The 17,730-nt window shown below is 39.5% G+C and overlaps 1 protein-coding gene across 4 annotated transcripts; it reads left to right on the top strand.

Annotated features, from left to right (window-relative positions):
- Positions 1-8: 8 nt before the first annotated feature.
- On the top strand, positions 9-17,247 carry LOC107217273 (epidermal growth factor receptor kinase substrate 8). Of its 4 annotated transcripts, none has more exons than XM_015654733.2 (11): positions 9-136; positions 8,299-8,375; positions 8,463-8,698; positions 8,782-9,121; positions 10,069-11,309; positions 11,770-11,887; positions 14,011-14,166; positions 14,757-15,026; positions 15,358-15,526; positions 15,744-15,879; positions 16,003-17,247. In XM_015654733.2, the coding sequence occupies exons 2-11, from the start codon at positions 8,330-8,332 to the stop codon at positions 16,105-16,107; spliced, it is 2,817 nt and encodes a 938-aa protein (XP_015510219.1). In that variant the 5' UTR covers positions 9-136; positions 8,299-8,329; the 3' UTR covers positions 16,108-17,247. The 4 variants fall into 4 exon arrangements, with proteins under 4 accessions (XP_015510219.1, XP_015510222.1, XP_046596214.1 ...); XM_046740258.1 differs by having other exon boundaries at positions 79-225; XM_015654735.2 differs by lacking the exon at positions 9-136 and adding an exon at positions 232-367.
- Positions 17,248-17,730: the final 483 nt, after the last annotated feature.

Raw genomic sequence — 17,730 nt, forward strand, 5'->3', positions numbered from 1 at the left:
GAAGAAGGGGGACACCCGCCCAAGTTTACCTGGGGCTTCGTCAGGTATAGAGGTACGGCACAGGTATTTCCAGTCGACAATGAGTGGGACCGAGGTCCGCCCAAAACTCCGTTGCTCTGTGCCGTATTGTATATAGGTGAGTAGAGTGTGACGTCGGGACTGACACTTGTTGACGGAGTTGATAGTTTTCAAACTTTTATCGTTCTGGTACCTGCAGCTATACCTGTAAGTTGATAAGTTTACAGTGAAAATAAACGGCGGCGATTGGTCTTGTGCCACGCGATTACGATTATAACCACCGTCATATTGGATATTATAAGTTTCGTCGAGCCAAACCCGCGTTCTACCAAAACTCGGCTGTCACAAGGTATTTATCGATGATATTCCACTACACCGATACACCCACATACACGCACGCACATACGCCCATACACGCAGCAGCAGAGATATGGACACTCTTTGGCTAGTCTTAACATCCGACTACCGTAATTTTGTATCAGTATATACATGGGGTACGAATAACACAACTTGAACGGAGCTCCAAGCGTCGATTCCACTTCACCCATTATGCGGCTTATTTCGCAAGCTGTCTGTTTTTCCTGGTTATTGTCCTCTTGAAAATCCAATTAGGGTTTCAGTTCTTGGTGTGTGTTAAGATTGGTGTGTATTAAGATACGGCCGAATTGCCGGTTGAAGCCGAGCTCAATCCCGTACCCAGCTTATGCTGTAGCCCGAGGTAAATATCGCGTTGGGTTGTGACGATAAGGGGAAAGAGGATCGAAAGGAAAAACAAAAATCATACCGGCGTAACTAACAAGAAAACCAAGGTGATTAGAAATCAGTTCCAGGAACTAGCCGCACACGGTGTACTGAATTATTTAAGCGTCTGTACCTACATTGGACGTAATATTTCATCTCGATCCTTACAATTTTGGTCGATCCCGTTCGGTTGTGATGATTAATTAAAACTTGACGAACAGCTCAGTCAAATTTGTCAAAATGCTGATAAGTTCGTGCTAATTTCTTGCCTATCAAGAATTGAAAAGTATCGCGACTTATCTTTCCCGATTAGGGTAATATGCGGTTAGACAAACACACGCATTATTCCGGTAATTTTTGCACGCGCCATGCGAGCTTGATATGCACACCTTGGAAATTTTTTCATCAATTCCGATACAGGGTGTGTCAGCCTAAGGCACGAATAGCTTTGTGAAGCACGTCGTCGTCGCGCAACCTCCCATAAACGTAGGGTAATGTTAATGTACGGAAGAACAACGCGGTACCTATACCTACGCCTCGAAGACATTTCCGATGCGTTTCGTAACGGTCTTACTTTGCCACATGTATGCACACCGACACCGCGCTGCAGGATTCGAGCACCGATTTTCGCCATGCCGTACACGGTGTGTAGATCTATTTTACTTCGCGGTATCGAAAATCGCTTGAAAACACCTGCGCCTAACTTCCAGCGTCTGCACGATCGTCGGACGCTACACACCATATTCCACATTCACAACCAGCCATTAGATTTTCGACCTTGGCCTTGACGAGGTCCGACGACCGATATCTAACTCGGCATCCGAATGTCGAACTTTCTTATCTACCGTATCCCATCAATTTCAAATTGTCAATCAATTTCGCACCGCACTTTGCGGTACAACGATGAAGATCCATAACGTTAGTAGGTATATTTCAAAACGAGCATAGGCATATTATATTATTATACACGAGTTATGAATGCGTACGTGTATTCCGGGAGCAGATGAAAGTTTCTCGACTATACAATATATGTATATATATATGTATATATGCATAGGTATACGTATGCACGTAAGTCGAACCGTGCCATGCGTACACGCGTCGTACCTTCTGTATTTGTGTCAACTGTATACATATACGTATGTGTACACACGTGTTTCGTGTGTGGGATAAGCGCGTCCATTACGGATTGGGAATTTCAAATGTGGTTAAAGTCGCCTTGGAATCTCTGGAATGCGATTCAGCCAAGAACTGATCCCTTCTGGCTGTCTATACATATACATCCTACGTGATACGTACACGATACATACACTTGCGTACATAGGTATACGCATACACACGCCTGTATCGGCGCGTGCATTAATACTCTTTGATGCCGCATGAGATGAGCGGGGGGAGGGGGGGGGGGGCACCTTTCGTTACTTGCCCACATCCAGCCTCGCAAGCTTACATCTCGAATTCGATAGTGTCAACATAAAGGCGCGTGCACACGTGACGTTTCGTTGCCAGTTTTTCACCCGTTGACTTTTGTTCTTTTCTTCTTTCTTCCTCATTCAGGGTCGATGACGATGATGATGTCATTTTCCGTAGGTACGAGACGCACGTTCGCACGTCGGTCGTGTCACTCCGAACAATCAACCGCGAGGAGAATTTGATTCCTCTTGAGGCGCGATACGATATCTAATTCTTGCTCTTCGTACGCCTTTTTTGACTTGCCTATCTTTGACAATATCAGAGACACGATTTTCACCAAAATGGCAGCCTCTAGGTATTGAGGATATTGAGCGGCGAAAATCTCACACATAGTATTAACAATGATGCCGGGATGTTGTATTTCTTTTTCTTTATGCATGGAGTCATACTTCTTGCGATGCTCATGAGAATCTGAAAATATATTTCTAGAGAATTGGGTGGGAATTTTGTAATTATAAGTTTCTATACCAGAACGAGTTTAGATCAGACGCAGTTTTGACGGTATATGAAGGAGAAATTCACCGCCGAGTTGTTGTTACCAATCTAATCTATTTCTCTAGACTGGTTGGTTTGCTCGCGCAGGCTGCAGACTTTCCGTCGTTCGATTTGCAATTGAGAAAAAAGAAAACAGCGTACATACAATCATTCGCCAATTTCTTTCATGAAAAAGCATACTTAGATACCGCCTGCGAAGAAGTAAATATAACGTAATCGCCGTTTGTTGACACGCTTCATGCGAGACTGAAAGTATTTCACATAATAGTTCAAGATGAGCTGCGTATAATCTGTTTGGCAAAACTTTTTACCGTCGGTACTTAATGTGTTGATTCAATATTGAAGAATTTTTTTTCTTTTCGCATACTACGCGTGTATACTAATTGAATTGCCCCGGTTCCGACCATCGCAACTTACTTTTACACGATTATCGAGAGATGCTCGGAATCCGGGAACCCAACTATACATTAATGCGTATGTGCATGTAGATGAGCGAACATGTGTCAGTGGTTTATTACTCGTATTATAATGAGTGCGTGGTCCATTTTGTCGAACGTGAAACCAAAATGTGCCGTATTTAGACATGAATGCATGCTACATATTATAAATATATAAGCAGCGATGCAGAAAAATAAATAACAACAATCATGGTATTTGCAAAAAATAATTAATCATACAGCCGATGAATAATTTATTAATTTATTATTAGAACGTTGGTTTCTTTTCTTATAATCAACCAGGAAATATGCACCTAGTTATTTTTTCAAATCGTTAAACTACATTTCTGCTGATTTAAAATTACCAACTACTAATTAAGGTAAAAATTTAATTATCGTCGGCGAGAAGGTGTATAGCATATATCAGCACGTGTATATGTATATATAATACATACCGAGGTGTACGTATATACGAACATAACAGTTGCTAATGAACCTGACTTCGAGGGTCCTGCCAGCATAGACGTTGTGACGAAAGCACAAATTACCTTCTGACAAATAATCCAACAATTATTTCACGTCCTCTTCACGACCTCTTATGCTAAAAAGAAATAAATTTCATTGAAATTGAATTTGTATAACTGCCACTATGAACCAGAATAAGTGAAAAACTGTTTCGCTAAGTTGTGACAGATACAGATTGTTTTTAGGTTTCCTAATTATCTTCAATCATGCAAAAAGATACGCAGCGTATTCAAATGAGAGATTAGATGATTTTGGTGTAATTTCTGTACTCGTTTGTGTTTAGGTAAAGATCTGTAAGGCAGGAAAACATTGTCTGGAAAAGGCTTGGTGTATAAGATATCACGCAGCTCCGGGGTTTAAGAGTCGGTTGAGTTTCGAAAATATCTTACTTTCGCTGCGAAAGAGAATTACCGTGCGTGCCATCTGCATTTCTCTTGAAATGGCAAAAAAATATCGGGGAATTCACATCGTCGTATCTAAAGCTATCTAGACATTTACAAACACGTCGTCATCCCGATTGATGACTTCTGAACTATTTATTTTCGTCGCCAATCCTCGAGGAGAGAGAGTTTTTGAAAAAAACGTTTTCTTTGCTATCGAAATGATAAGGTTTCAAGTGAAATATACATTATATTTTTAAAAACTATCGGCAAGGTGTCACTGTTGATACCCGCTCAGCCCTTTGATTCCAAATAACCCTTAATTTTGTCAATTAATAGTTTTCGCGTACCATATACATCATCTTGTAATGGAAATTGACCGCATCGTTATATTGGGAATAATATAAGAGATAGCGTGAAAAGAGAAAGCCTCGGCATTGCAGAACCTATATATTTACCGCTTACATTTGCACATATTTTCCTGCCTTTAATTGAAGCCTGTAATTATTTAATGAATTATTTAATTCCAACTCTTATATGAGTAAAAATGTATTATTTATAATTTGAAGTATTTATTGAGTAGTTGCATTTACCAGATAAATAATAATTCCAACTAAACAATACAGCACCAATCTTGCGTCGCCAAGTACACCAAATTCATCCCCATTTTTTAGTAGCTTAAAGTCTATACTTTAAGACAATGTCATTGCTACCCAGTATAAACCCTCAAACTAGAGAATTTTTCCAAATTCAAATTATAAACGGGGAAAGTTGTATGCGAATAATATATATAATATAGATGTGGAAAGAAAAATCTGAATAACAACGGTGCAATCATGGTGATGACGACAATCAGAACTGTGGGAGATTAGTTTTGTCATTAGGTGTAACAATGCGCGTAAGAGAGTATAATATGCATAAAGGTATTATTCAAGGATAACCGCAGCTGTAGCAACGTTTCGCAATGGCCTTTGGTGACCTCTGTAGAGTAAATACTTACCGAACGGAAATACATGCACGCATGCATTCCTGCAGGCTACTCCTTTGGATTATGTTGGCGGCCTTATTGCAGCGAACTGGTTTTTCGTATCGTTGACCTCACCTTGTCGAGATATAACTTCCTGTATACTTAAACGCCCCAGTTGCCAGCAATTCTGATTTATAATATCACAGTGAAGAAAAGCGAATGAGAGGAAAAAAACAGTGCATGCAAATAGCGATAACTTAGCAAGGAATATGATAAATCGTAGGTATAAGTGATAAAATGTACAAGTATCTGTTTTTTCATTTCTCCCTCCTCATCTACCTTTCCGCGAGGCACAACAAGTGAGACATATAGGCGGAATTCAGTCCCACCCCCCAATAATCACTGTTTCAATGAGTCACAATTGAGACTGTACCGCAACTTAGACTCATATCGAAGATCGTGTGTACAAGATGCCTGGGTAAACGTTATCAGTTATACTCGCTGATCACCGAGGAGCTCTGCAATCTAATCGGCGAGTGACTGCAAGCTTAGGCCGAAACCTTGCAGAAATTGCGCAGACAGCTCATGAAAACACAACATAAACAGTCGCACCATTGAGTATTGGCTCGATTTACCGGAACGACAGATAAGAGAACGGTGTATAAGGTGTATAAAGAACAATTACGGAACTACAAAAATTTTGCGATAAATCATCAGAGTTGACAACTGGTTCAATATTTCAGAATCTTTCATGCCTGAATGTCGAGCTTTTCCTTATCGGATTGTTATACGTCAAGATTGGGGTGCTTGAAAAATTTTAATTCAATGGTAGCTTTGATAAGGATTTACGTATCGCTGTGAGCATGCCCGGTAAGGCCTTCTAGTGACTCGATAGCCCGAAGTTCTCCTGGTTTATTTAGTCCAGGAAATATACCCGAATATGACAAATTCTTTCGCATTATTCTATTGGGGCAAGCTGATACTTTTCGTGTGAGTAGTAAGAACTGGTGTACACGAACGATGAAAATAATCATTCCGCCCTGTGAAATCGCGTGGGAACATTGTTTAAAAGTCAATGAAAACTATGATTTTAACGTTTTTCGCGTTTATCTTTTTTCCTTTCAATTGTACAGAATAAAGAGCAATACTTTCTTTTCATCTTTGAAAGCTCTACAAAGCTAGGCATCGCGATCTGATAAATATTGATTGGATCAAAAGTTATTGGCAAAAAACCACCGAAATGAAACATTTTATATCAAATTTTATAGATTCTTAATCTCTGCATAATCCTCTTAACGTGGATCCAAACTCATGCTATGCTATACGTGGCTTCAGTTTCCTCGTTGCTAAATTCTGTTTTTTTTTCCAAAACAGGAGACATCACGACTGTTACCTTTTTCCTTTTTGCATCCACCGTTTGTTTAATTTGCGGAAATCCTTTGTCTGCCAAAACGATGTCAACTTCTTCTAGTAAATCTATCAAACCTGATTCTTCAGTCCATTGCGTATCGCTTTGTCTTCCACCAGCAACTTTGGATTTAAAACTAATGAATCCAAATGGAGGGATTCGAATAAGCAGCTTAGCTGTGAAATCTTTCTTGTAATTCGAATAACAGAATATCCTGTTATCGAATATTGAGTGACACTGAATTCTGTACAGTCTATGATTACTCGAGTATTTGTATAATTTGGTTTAAAATATTCTGGCATAGACCGCATTACAATACACTTCTTTGGCTGAAAAATTAAATTTTGTGTGGCAGCAGATAAGTACTTTAAAACAGCAAAAAACATTCTTGACACGGTCGTTCTGCGTACGTCAAATAAAACGGCAATCACTGAGAATGTCAAATCAGTTTTGATTTTTACTAAAAAAAGTAGAAGTGGATTTTCTTTGGAAAGCTTACTATGATCTGATCTGTCATTTAAACGCTTTAGTAATAAATTAAAATTCTGAAATGTCATACCAGCAAAATTTAAAAGTTGTTCCCCTTTTTTTATTGACAAATATCCAGCAAATCCAGAAAATTGTGGAGTATTCAAGGTCTCATTTTCTAGATTGCGTCCTACACTTACATTTACATAATTCTTCGATTCTGTGCCACACTGCTTGTCTTCAAAATTTTTTCTCTTGGAAGTGATTACCGCATTTGAATGTTCATTTGTATTCGTTTGAATTTCCACATCCCACACAGATTTACCATCCAACTCAATCCCATTACAAATAAACGTACTGTCAAATTGCTCGTTATTAAGAGATGTAACTTGACACCCATGATCGATTGTTGTCTTGATGTTGATGTATTCCATTTCAACATCCTCCAATGCGCCTCAAGTTCTTTTATTTAATTTGAGTGATTGTTCAAGAATTTTTTGCCTGCGTGAAGCGACTGTAAATTTTACGTTGTCTGTTCCCCGCTTTATAAACCGAGCATGCCTGCAATAAAACATATTATAACCTGTGTTTTATAAAAACCCCAATGACTTGTTTCATCAATCAATATATTAATTAAATCATATCTATTTGCTCCCATAATTTCATTTACGCTTCTTTGCGGATATACTAAAGGAAATATTGTCGGTATACAACTTGGACTGTTTTCATCTCCTTTTTTATTTTCAATAAAATGATTACTGCATATATAATCACACCGTTTTGGCACCCAAAGTGAACCTTCAATGTTGTGACAAATCCATTTCTTGTGTTATGTTATGAATAATTGATTTGGTACTGTACTTTCAACGTTTACTCTATACACGATAAAAAGGTTATGTTACTTACTTTTTTCTTTTGACAGTTCCTATCTATTTCTTTTTTTGCTGCAGCTTATATGATTTCTTTGGAAGACGTATATTGCAAATACGCGAGGCGAAAAGACCGTTGCCACCTTGTTGCGGACGATTCTTTATATAACGAGAGTGTTATACATTTTTTCACGAAGCACGAAATTGAGGTTAGGGTGATATAATGATAGATTTGTTCGCGAGAACGCATGCGCGCAGTATAGAAAAGACCATTCTCAACTCATAGGACTTAAAAGTGGTCTTTTCAATACTCCGCGTATGCGTATTCGTAGACTCACTCGGCCGCTATGGAAAATGGTACTTTGGGTACGGAAAACACATTGAAAAACGCGTAAAACATGCTCGCGTTATATAAAAATATTTATACGACACTGGACTGCAAAACCCTTTCTCAATGCCTATTTACCATGTTTTCTATACACTAATTCTACGATATAACAATTCTGATTCTTTTTAGTTAAACGCTGAGTTGAAGCGGTGGTCGCACAATGCCTTACTACAACAGTGGTCACAGCACATCGACCTACAACAAAGGTGAGTAAAAATTATTTCATTCTTATTTCGTGCCCTTGAATTGCTATTTAAGCTTATTTCATGTATCTATTTTTCCACATCGTTCAGATGGCGGGTCCAGTGGCCCTCCGAGCACATCTGGGGCCGTTGGTACGAGTTCGGAACCAACTTACCTGATGGAGCATTTGGCGACGTTTACTGTGACGATTGAAACTGGCATAGTTTATCCCGCCGACGGAATGAGGAGGCTCCTTCAACTTGAAAAGAGCAATGGTATATGGAGTCAGAAAATGCAGCTACGTCTGGAGAGGTCGTGGGTTTTGATAATGGACAACGAGACCGGGGTAATTTCAGGGAAATTGCCATTTGGATGAATTGTCATACCTTGAAAGAACTAGAAACAGCAATATCCTTTTTCATCTTTCAGGCAGTAATGGAGAGATTCCCAGCCTCATTGATACAGGAACCAACCGCTTTCACGTCCAGGGATCCAATGGAGATGTACAACAATATTTTGGTATTCACAGTTGCTGACGACAGTGTGTCTGGTCAACGTGCCGAAATGCACATATTTCAGTGTCAGAGCGTCTCCGCCCAGGATCTTGTCGAAGATCTCAAAATGCTGCAAATGGGGAAATTAGTCCCCGGTGGTTCTCCCAGAGGACCGAGGGGTCACATTCCACCTCCACCGGCTCTCCCTCCTCCGGAACCTCCGTTGAACGGTGTTAATGTTCGCGAACAAGTTTCGGCATTCAATGCAGCAAACAGTGAGTCTGAGTCTGATGACTTTAGTATAATTCAAACACCACTGCAATCTCAATGTTCGATTTCTTATGACTGAACTTTTCATTCACTTTGAACCTCTGATCTAAATAACGCACTAGTAACATTTGAATAAGTTAATTTTGTTGCTTTCATTTGTATTGACTCAACAAGATCACATAGGCAAAGTTGTTTTTCATTTCGATAATAATAATTTTAAACAATCAATACCAAAAAGTAGTTTTCCCGTTATAACGCGCAGAGCACAGCCCTGTGTATTTATCCCAACCATTTTGGCAGTAGGTGTTGTAACAAAAAAAATAAAGAAACCAAAACAATCAAATTTAAAAATGACATGCCCATGATTGTCAATGCCAAAACTGACAGTGATCGTCGCTCAAAATACTTCTTGGGGTGGAGCTCTATATTGTCTATCAGAATACTAGGGGACTGAGGTCAAAGTTTATGAACCTGAGCCACAACCTCCTGTTGAAGACTTCTCAACCTGCAATTCTAGCCGTTACTGAAACCTGGCTCGACGACTCTGCCTAAGACACCGAATCACCTCTAAATGATTTTATTATTTGCCATAAAGATAGGAACGCGGAAACTAGTAGTAAGAGTCATGGTGACGGATTACTCCTGGCAGTTGATCGGAGGCTGTCCAACAAAATCTGTGCTTCCCCACGTAATCTTGAATTAGTTACCATAACCCTTGATCTTGTCGATGCTAGTTTTTTAATTGCGCTAGTGTACTTTGCCCTAACTCTCGAGTAAGATTGATTGGAAGGCTGCGTTTTAGGACTGCGGTATCATTGACGCAATGAACGATAGTCTCTACATACTTCTCTGCTAGATTATTTCCTGCCACGTCCCGCTAAAGAAATCTCATGCATGCGTGAGATGAGATCTTGGAGTTTCACACGGTTTACGGTTCAATCTTGTGTTTCAGATGACGGAACGAACGACATGTCGCGAGAAGAGAACATCGACGAGGTGTCCTCGACGTCTTCGGAAAAGTACGAAAGGGACGTGACAATACTGAACCACTGTTTCGACGACATAGAAAAGTTCATAGCGCGGCTTCAGCACGCGGCGGCGGCGTCTCGTGAGCTGGAACGTCGTCGCCGGAATCGTAAATCGAAGAAGAGGAACCTCGGCGACGGTATGCTGACGATGCGCGCCAAGCCGCCACCGGAGATGGAGTTCATAGACATATTCCAAAAGTTCAAACTCTCGTTCAACCTGCTCGCCAAGCTCAAGGCGCACATTCACGATCCCAACGCTCCAGAGCTCGTCCACTTCCTATTCACCCCGTTGGCGCTGATCGTCGACGCCTCTCACGATACGAACTACGACCCGAACCTCCCGAACAAGGTGGTGTCCCCCCTCCTGACGCGCGAGGCCGTCAACCTGTTGATAAATTGCGTGACGAGCAAAGAAACGGAGCTCTGGCACTCCCTCGGTGACACGTGGCTGATACCCAGGGACCAGTGGAAGGGCCACGTGCCTCTTTACCACCCCATATTCATGGACGGCTGGTCTCCAGAGTACCCGATACCGGAAGACCGGGACCACGACCATCTCGCCTCGCTGCTGAACGCGGACAAGCAGAAGAGGGACGAGATCCCGGAGCAGCAGAACCTCGGGGAGCCCTACTACAACCACCGGGATGTCGACGAGTCGCACTACAGCAGCGACTACCTCGAGTACGAGGGCGGCAGGGAGGAGCGTCCGAGCAACGATTACTTCGAGCGGAATTACGGGCCCGCCTCTGACCTCTACGGCCGTGAGGACAGGGAAAGAGTCGAGCAGACCAGGGCGCACAGCGAGATATCCCTCGACTCGATCGAACGCGGTTCCCGCGGTGTGCCGGTCGAGCAGCGCGCGCAGGAAGCTTGGCTTGACGAGCTGGTGGCGCGACACGCGAAGATCGTCCAGGTTACCTATCCCCGGACCGCGAACAACGACAAAGAGCTGACGGTCGTTAGGGGTGAGTACCTCGAGCTCCTTGACGACAGCAGAAAGTGGTGGAAGGCCAGGAATTCGAAAGGGCAGATCGCCCACGTGCCTCACACCATCGTCGCGCCTCACAACAGCTCGACGAATCAGCCTGCCGGCGATAACGACGTCTTCAATAACCCGCTGTACACCAGCAGGTATCAACGGCAGGGACACGGATACAATTACGAGGTACAACGTCATTATTGGAGTACTCTTTTACATTAGGCCGACTGGGCACACTGTGAACCAAAATTTAAGTTAAGTACTTGGTATAGTACTCCTACCCTTACTGACCGAGCAAACATCCTTTTCATCAGCCTTCAAGAAGGGTGAGTTTGCTCGGTCGGTAACGGTAGTAGTACTACATGACCTCAAGAAAAGAAAAAGACCGTTTACAAGATCCCGAGCAAGTTGTTTTTGTTTGAACCTTAGCCTGTGCTATTCAAATTTTCTCAGATCCATTTGTTTTACGTAGAAGGGATGTTGTTTTATTCGTGTTCACCATCATTCGAGTAAATAATGTTTCTGAATATTTTTTGAATCACTTTTCTCCGTTTCTGTTTTCCGATTAAGACGATAGGGCTCATTCATTATTGATTCAATGCTCCGAAAAGTCTTTAATCGCCTACAAGTTTATCATTTGATTCAGGACTCTGAAGTCGAGGGTACCAGCACCAGTCCGGGACCTGACCCCTCGCATCGTCCTCATGCCATACCGCCTCCGGCCCCCGCTGACTGGGTTCGAAAAGAACGACTCGGAAAAAAAGGTGAATTTCGATATTTCTAAGGCCCATATGTCAAGCTCACCGACACCATATTATTATGTACATGTGCAACAGATTTTAGACGAGCTAATGTACAAACCCGAGAGATAAGTACAGGATAATATTCCTCTGCCGTTTAACAGAGAATATCGATTTATTCGAAATTTAATCATGGCGGACGAATGATTTTAGAGATTCACGTGTTACATCATTCAAGTTCTCATTCGTACTCGTTCTTTAATTAGATACGAACGAGCTTTATGAAATTTTCAAATTATTTCCCGTCTTTGCTTTAACTATTGCAAAACTGACAAACATATATTTTATAACAAATATTGCGTATTTATCTATTAAAAAATTCTTACCGTACCATATCTGTACGTGTACGTAGCCAGACATGGCATTTCAAAGTGCTAAAGTTAAATATATAAGTACATATATACATACACTTTAACAATTATAACACTTAACACCCAATACTTCGTCCAAGTAAAGATTAGATGGTTGACGAGTCGAATTTTCGGTTGCCAAATGCTTGTCTTGTAGTACTTAACTGATGTCGACACCTCAACCAGATCGGTGCATACCTATCGGAAACTTGATCTGTCTAGAAGTTGAACCGTTTTAGTTTAATTCAGAATATCTGTTTGTCCGTTGTCTTATTATAATATGGGTTTCTGTTTGTGTCGTTGAATATATGTGAAATAACGACTTTTGTGATCATTCGCATGAATTTACACGTGCATAGAGATGGATGAAATGATTTGTTGTAGATATACACGTTTGAAAGATGCGTAATAATCCGTTTCAATTTCTTTCTCAGTTTTCAATGAATAACGTGTTGCCGAATATAATTTTTTGTACATGAAAGTATAAATGTTTTATGAATTTTTCTTGAATGATAGACTTGCAATACTTGGAACAAGTAAATGAACATGGAGAAATAAATTATATCGTTGACACGCTTTAGAATGCGTAATTGTTTTGCATCACAGAGGTTGTACGATTGTTTTTATACGTACATCGAATTACTTATCTTCAAATTCCGAAACTGGGTTTTGAATATTTCGTAAATAATTATTTTTCTTTACCGTAGTGTATCGTATTTAGAATGTAAATAAATGTGGTAAGTATTGTTAGAACACACCTACATCGTCATCTGAAAATAATCCGCCGCATGCTCGATTATCAAAATTTAGTATCGGTTATTTCCAAGTGTTATTATACATTTAGTCGACCCTTGGCATCATAATTATACACACATGTATACGTATACATCGCATAAGTTTGTTATCGCAGTGAATGATAGAAAGATGATTTTTGTGACGTCTACCATTTTAATGTAAGAAGAAAAAAGAGTAAGTAAAAAAGAGTAAGAAAGAGAGAAAGAGTGAGCATGGGAGTGAGTTAGGGGAAGAGAGAAAGATAGAGAAAGAGGAAAAAGAAAAAGAAAAAGAAAAACCCGTTCGAAAACAAAGGAATAGCGAACAAACGGAATAGCAATAATTTTAAAAGCCTCAAGTCGTACACGAGTCCCTTTTCAGTTTTTTCTCCGGTCTTTCAAAAATATTCGCTTTTCCATGATTGTTTGTCGGTGTGAATTTTTCTTTTGTTTTTCATCTTTCTATACGCATACGTTGTTTACCGGATATGGATTGCACATCGGTCCAGTATTTTATTGTATTGTAATTTATGTAAATCTTTTATTAATAAATATATACGATTAATGATGTATGTTTAAATGTTGTGATTGTCCATATACACGTATAATTTGACAGTTACGTACTTAGTTCCATGTTCACGCCGTTCATAGACAGACTGTGCAAAATAAGTTGTGTCCACGTTATATCTCCCGCATCATTGTATAATTCACGTATTATTTTTGTTCACCTGCTGGTTTTCATACCTCGTTAATGATTTCCCGTTGCAGTCAATAAATTGAAAAAAATACTCAACGTGCACAGCACATACGGATACATCAAATTTTTCGAATACCGCATACAGTACGTAAAATAAACTTGAAAGGAAAGCCGATGAAAGTTTCTCTACCTCCCTTATTTTTTTTTTTGTTTCTATTATTTGTTCCCTTTTGTGTCTCTATACGCGTACTGCAATTGTGATCAAAGCGTCATGTCTGCCGATACCTTCGCTTCGAATTGTTGCTGCAAAAATTTTTTTACCGCTTCCTCCGACAAGAAGTGACACGACTGCGATTCCAACCCCCAACGTCTACACACCAGTGAAAACACGTCTGCGACAGGATGAAAATCTCTACTTTTATGGTAAGTTATCTACGTGGGTTTTCCAATTGATATACAGAAACAAGTCGGTGCATTTTATGATAAAACAATACAGCTATTGATATTTATCAAACCGCTGATTCTGCCGATTCTTTTTTTTTTTTTTGTCCAAACAATTGGAAAACTCACCATGTTTTACGCATGCTTGCGGGGAAGTGCTTGAGGTTTGTCAATTTTCCTAACTCCTCTCTAAGTAACGCCAATCATCGTAAAATCTTCGATCGAAGTGATGCTTTTGTTTGTCCGTCTTGCTAACACAATTGTACGATGACTCAAGGTATGTTCATCAAATTGCTGCGCACTTGAAAAGAACTAGAAAAAAATTTAGTGACAAGGATGATATTGCTGCACTGCGCTACAAGTAGGATAACACCGTTTGATATACTAACCCTGAAAGTTTTACTTCACCATTAAACATTTGACGACCATCGTTATTATCAGCACAACTTCACATCAATCAATATGCTTCTTATTTAAACTTGAGGTGCACACAAATTTGGTGAAGGGCATGTGATCGGTGTCGCTCTTCCAGCGTTAAAGTGTTTCAAAATCTTTCTTCGATTGTTTCACAGGTATTGCAGCAGATTCGAGCACGTCGAGTGGCAGTCTCAGTGTCGACGATCTGTCGAGTATTTCACCCCAAAGTTCGCAGTCGAAGGCCAGCACTATGCGTCGGAGCGACGAATCTAGTCTCGCGTCAAATTCAGATTCATTTTCCAAGGCGCCACCACCTCCACCTCCTCCGCCACCATTGCCTTTGCCAATGTCAAAGAGGTCCACTGGTGATCCTCCAAGTTTTAGTAAAAGTGGGACGTCCAAGAGTAACAAATCGGTTGGACCAGGTGAGGGTGAGACCATTATAACATCATTTTGGGATTCTTAAATTCAGAAAACTCCATCTTCTGGCAGTGAATATGCAGCACTGAGTCGGATTTAATTATAATAACGATCATTCGTCACATATTTTATCTCACAGTGACTCAATGTCACTAAATGAAATTATAGCAGCTGGCACGTTATTTTTTCTACCTTGAATTTACTAAATTTATCAAAAACGATCAGCTGATTACCCACACCGACGCCATATTGCTATAATCATGGGATCCCGATTTCGGAATCACGCTATCGATTATTATGTAAAAAAGTTTGCTGTAATTCCGATTGTCCTCGTAGGACTCAGCAGCCAAGATCAAATGCAAGAAGAGCTCAAATACGTCCTGACAATGTTTCGCGAAAAGAGACGGAACTTAGATATCGTGAAGACGCCGGATGTGTGTATCGATAATCGCTCTACACCTAGTGAAGTTCAAAGCTGGCTGAGAGCTAAAGGATTTTCAGATAAGTACGTGCATCATAGCCATTGTTTATTTTGAAGGTACACCTTTGACAAGATAGCAATTAAGAACGTGATGCCTTGAATCAATTTACACGTGCAGCTGCTGATTTTAACGATATTCTCACAATGTCGTTACACTTGTCTTAACCCTTTGAATCACAAAATGCGTGAAAAATTGCCTGAAATATTGTTGTGAACAGTACACATATTTATTTATTCACAGAACCTGTCGGCAGCTCCGAGGGATGGCTGGTTACGAGTTGTTCATGTTATCGAAGCGTCAACTTGAGCAATATTGCGGACAGGTAGAAGGCAAGCGACTGGATAGTCAAATCACTTTGTCTCGTAATGTAAGAGGGGTGAGTGGATCTGGCTCGGGAGGCAGTCATTCTTTTTTTGTGACGTTCATCTGCGTAGAATATGTGTAGCTCTATGAGTATTAACTCAAAGTTTGATTTGTTCATTTTTTTTTTCATCTCCAGTACAAGACGGCGCGATCCAACGAACTGAAACAAATTTTGGACAAAGTACGCCAAAGAGTTGACGGCGACGAAGAATTGCGGAACGGAGTAAAAAACAACGTGTGAATTATTCCTTTGCTTTCGAAATTCTAATCAATAATAATTACCTCTCGATATGTATCGATGATATGTAAATACATTTGTACATATTCGGCCACGCACTTCTATTCGGTGTAGAACCAATAATCGAATTCCATGTACAGCTACAATCAATTTACATTCGCAACCATAAATAGTATTATAGTTAATGAAAATAATTCAATATCACAAGTCAGTAAGAATAAGAGATTTTAATATTCTTATATTCCTGTTAGCACTATTTTGTTGTTATCGTTATTTAAAATTTTTTAATAACTTTAAGTCCGTAAGAATTTCAACTAGAACGTACTGAACATCGTGCATGTATATACAATTCTTTCCAGTAATACCATAAATACATCAATTCAATAAATAATATGAATTTACTTGAATATATTGGAAATTGAAGAAAAACTCAAATATTACCGTAACTTATACGAAACAACACGTATCAGTTATCACTGCATAGTCCCGATTATTATTCCTTTTTCATTTATTTAAAGCAATACCATATACATTGTAACAGATATATATATATATATATTATATAGTGTATATACATATAATGTACCTACTCTGTCAATTATTATATTCAACACCGCTCATTCATGTTCAACTCAAAGTTCATGGAAAAATGATAAATAGTAAAATTTTCAAGTTTGAAAATTTGTTTTCCAGTTGATATTTTGTTTCTTTTTAAAACCCACATATAAACGGTCATCACACCAGGAAGAAGCAATGCGTTATAGACGGACTTCCCGATAAACATCAACTCCTTTTTTTTTCTCTCTTGTCAGTGTAAATCTGCAGCTTGAACCTTTGCCAACGTTTCATATAAACATCACTTTCCTTATATCAACAATTCAACTGACAGAAAAATCGTCAATACTGTAATACTTGTACTCTTGTACATTATTTCACTGTAGAAGATTCGTCCTGGAATCATGAAAATGATTTTCGACGCTTGTCTATTTAGCGTAATTATCTACACTTGTACGTGTGTGGCCAATAAATTTCTGCTTAAAAGATGTGGAGTTTACGATAAAAAACTTCAGTACAAAAACACCACGGAATTACATATCCGAGTGTAATATTATAATTTATAAGTACGTATAGTAAGTATCGTCACAAAAGTTATTTTTGCAAAATGTTAATATACACATACTATAGGTTGTTGCGTTGTTTTTTTAGTAACCTGAAACGGCGAAAGTACAGGTAAAATTTATAATAATATTTCCAGAAGTTCGTTAATTAAGCGAAAGAAGAGTGTTAGTAATTAACGCCCGTGGACTGTTGTATCAGAGGATTTGAATTCATTTACTTCTTTTCACATACGAGTGTAAATATTATATTCGGGTTACTGTCCTTCTAATGTCCTTCTATTCTTGCATTTCTCGTTCGTCATCGGTATATTTAGTTCCACGATATGTTGAGTTCCACAAGAATTCTTGGTTGTTTATTAATGATGTCGATTCTCTGATATTCACAGCTGTATCTTGTTCGTTAAATCACATCGGGCGGCAATCAGTATTATTTGTCATTGTCATAAATTACTTAACTTTCACGACGTCTAATTACGTTTTGTTATATTCCTAGTGCTATTGAACACCA

The sequence above is a fragment of the Neodiprion lecontei genome, chromosome 5, assembly GCF_021901455.1.
Source record: "Neodiprion lecontei isolate iyNeoLeco1 chromosome 5, iyNeoLeco1.1, whole genome shotgun sequence".
NCBI lineage: Eukaryota > Metazoa > Arthropoda > Insecta > Hymenoptera > Diprionidae > Neodiprion > Neodiprion lecontei.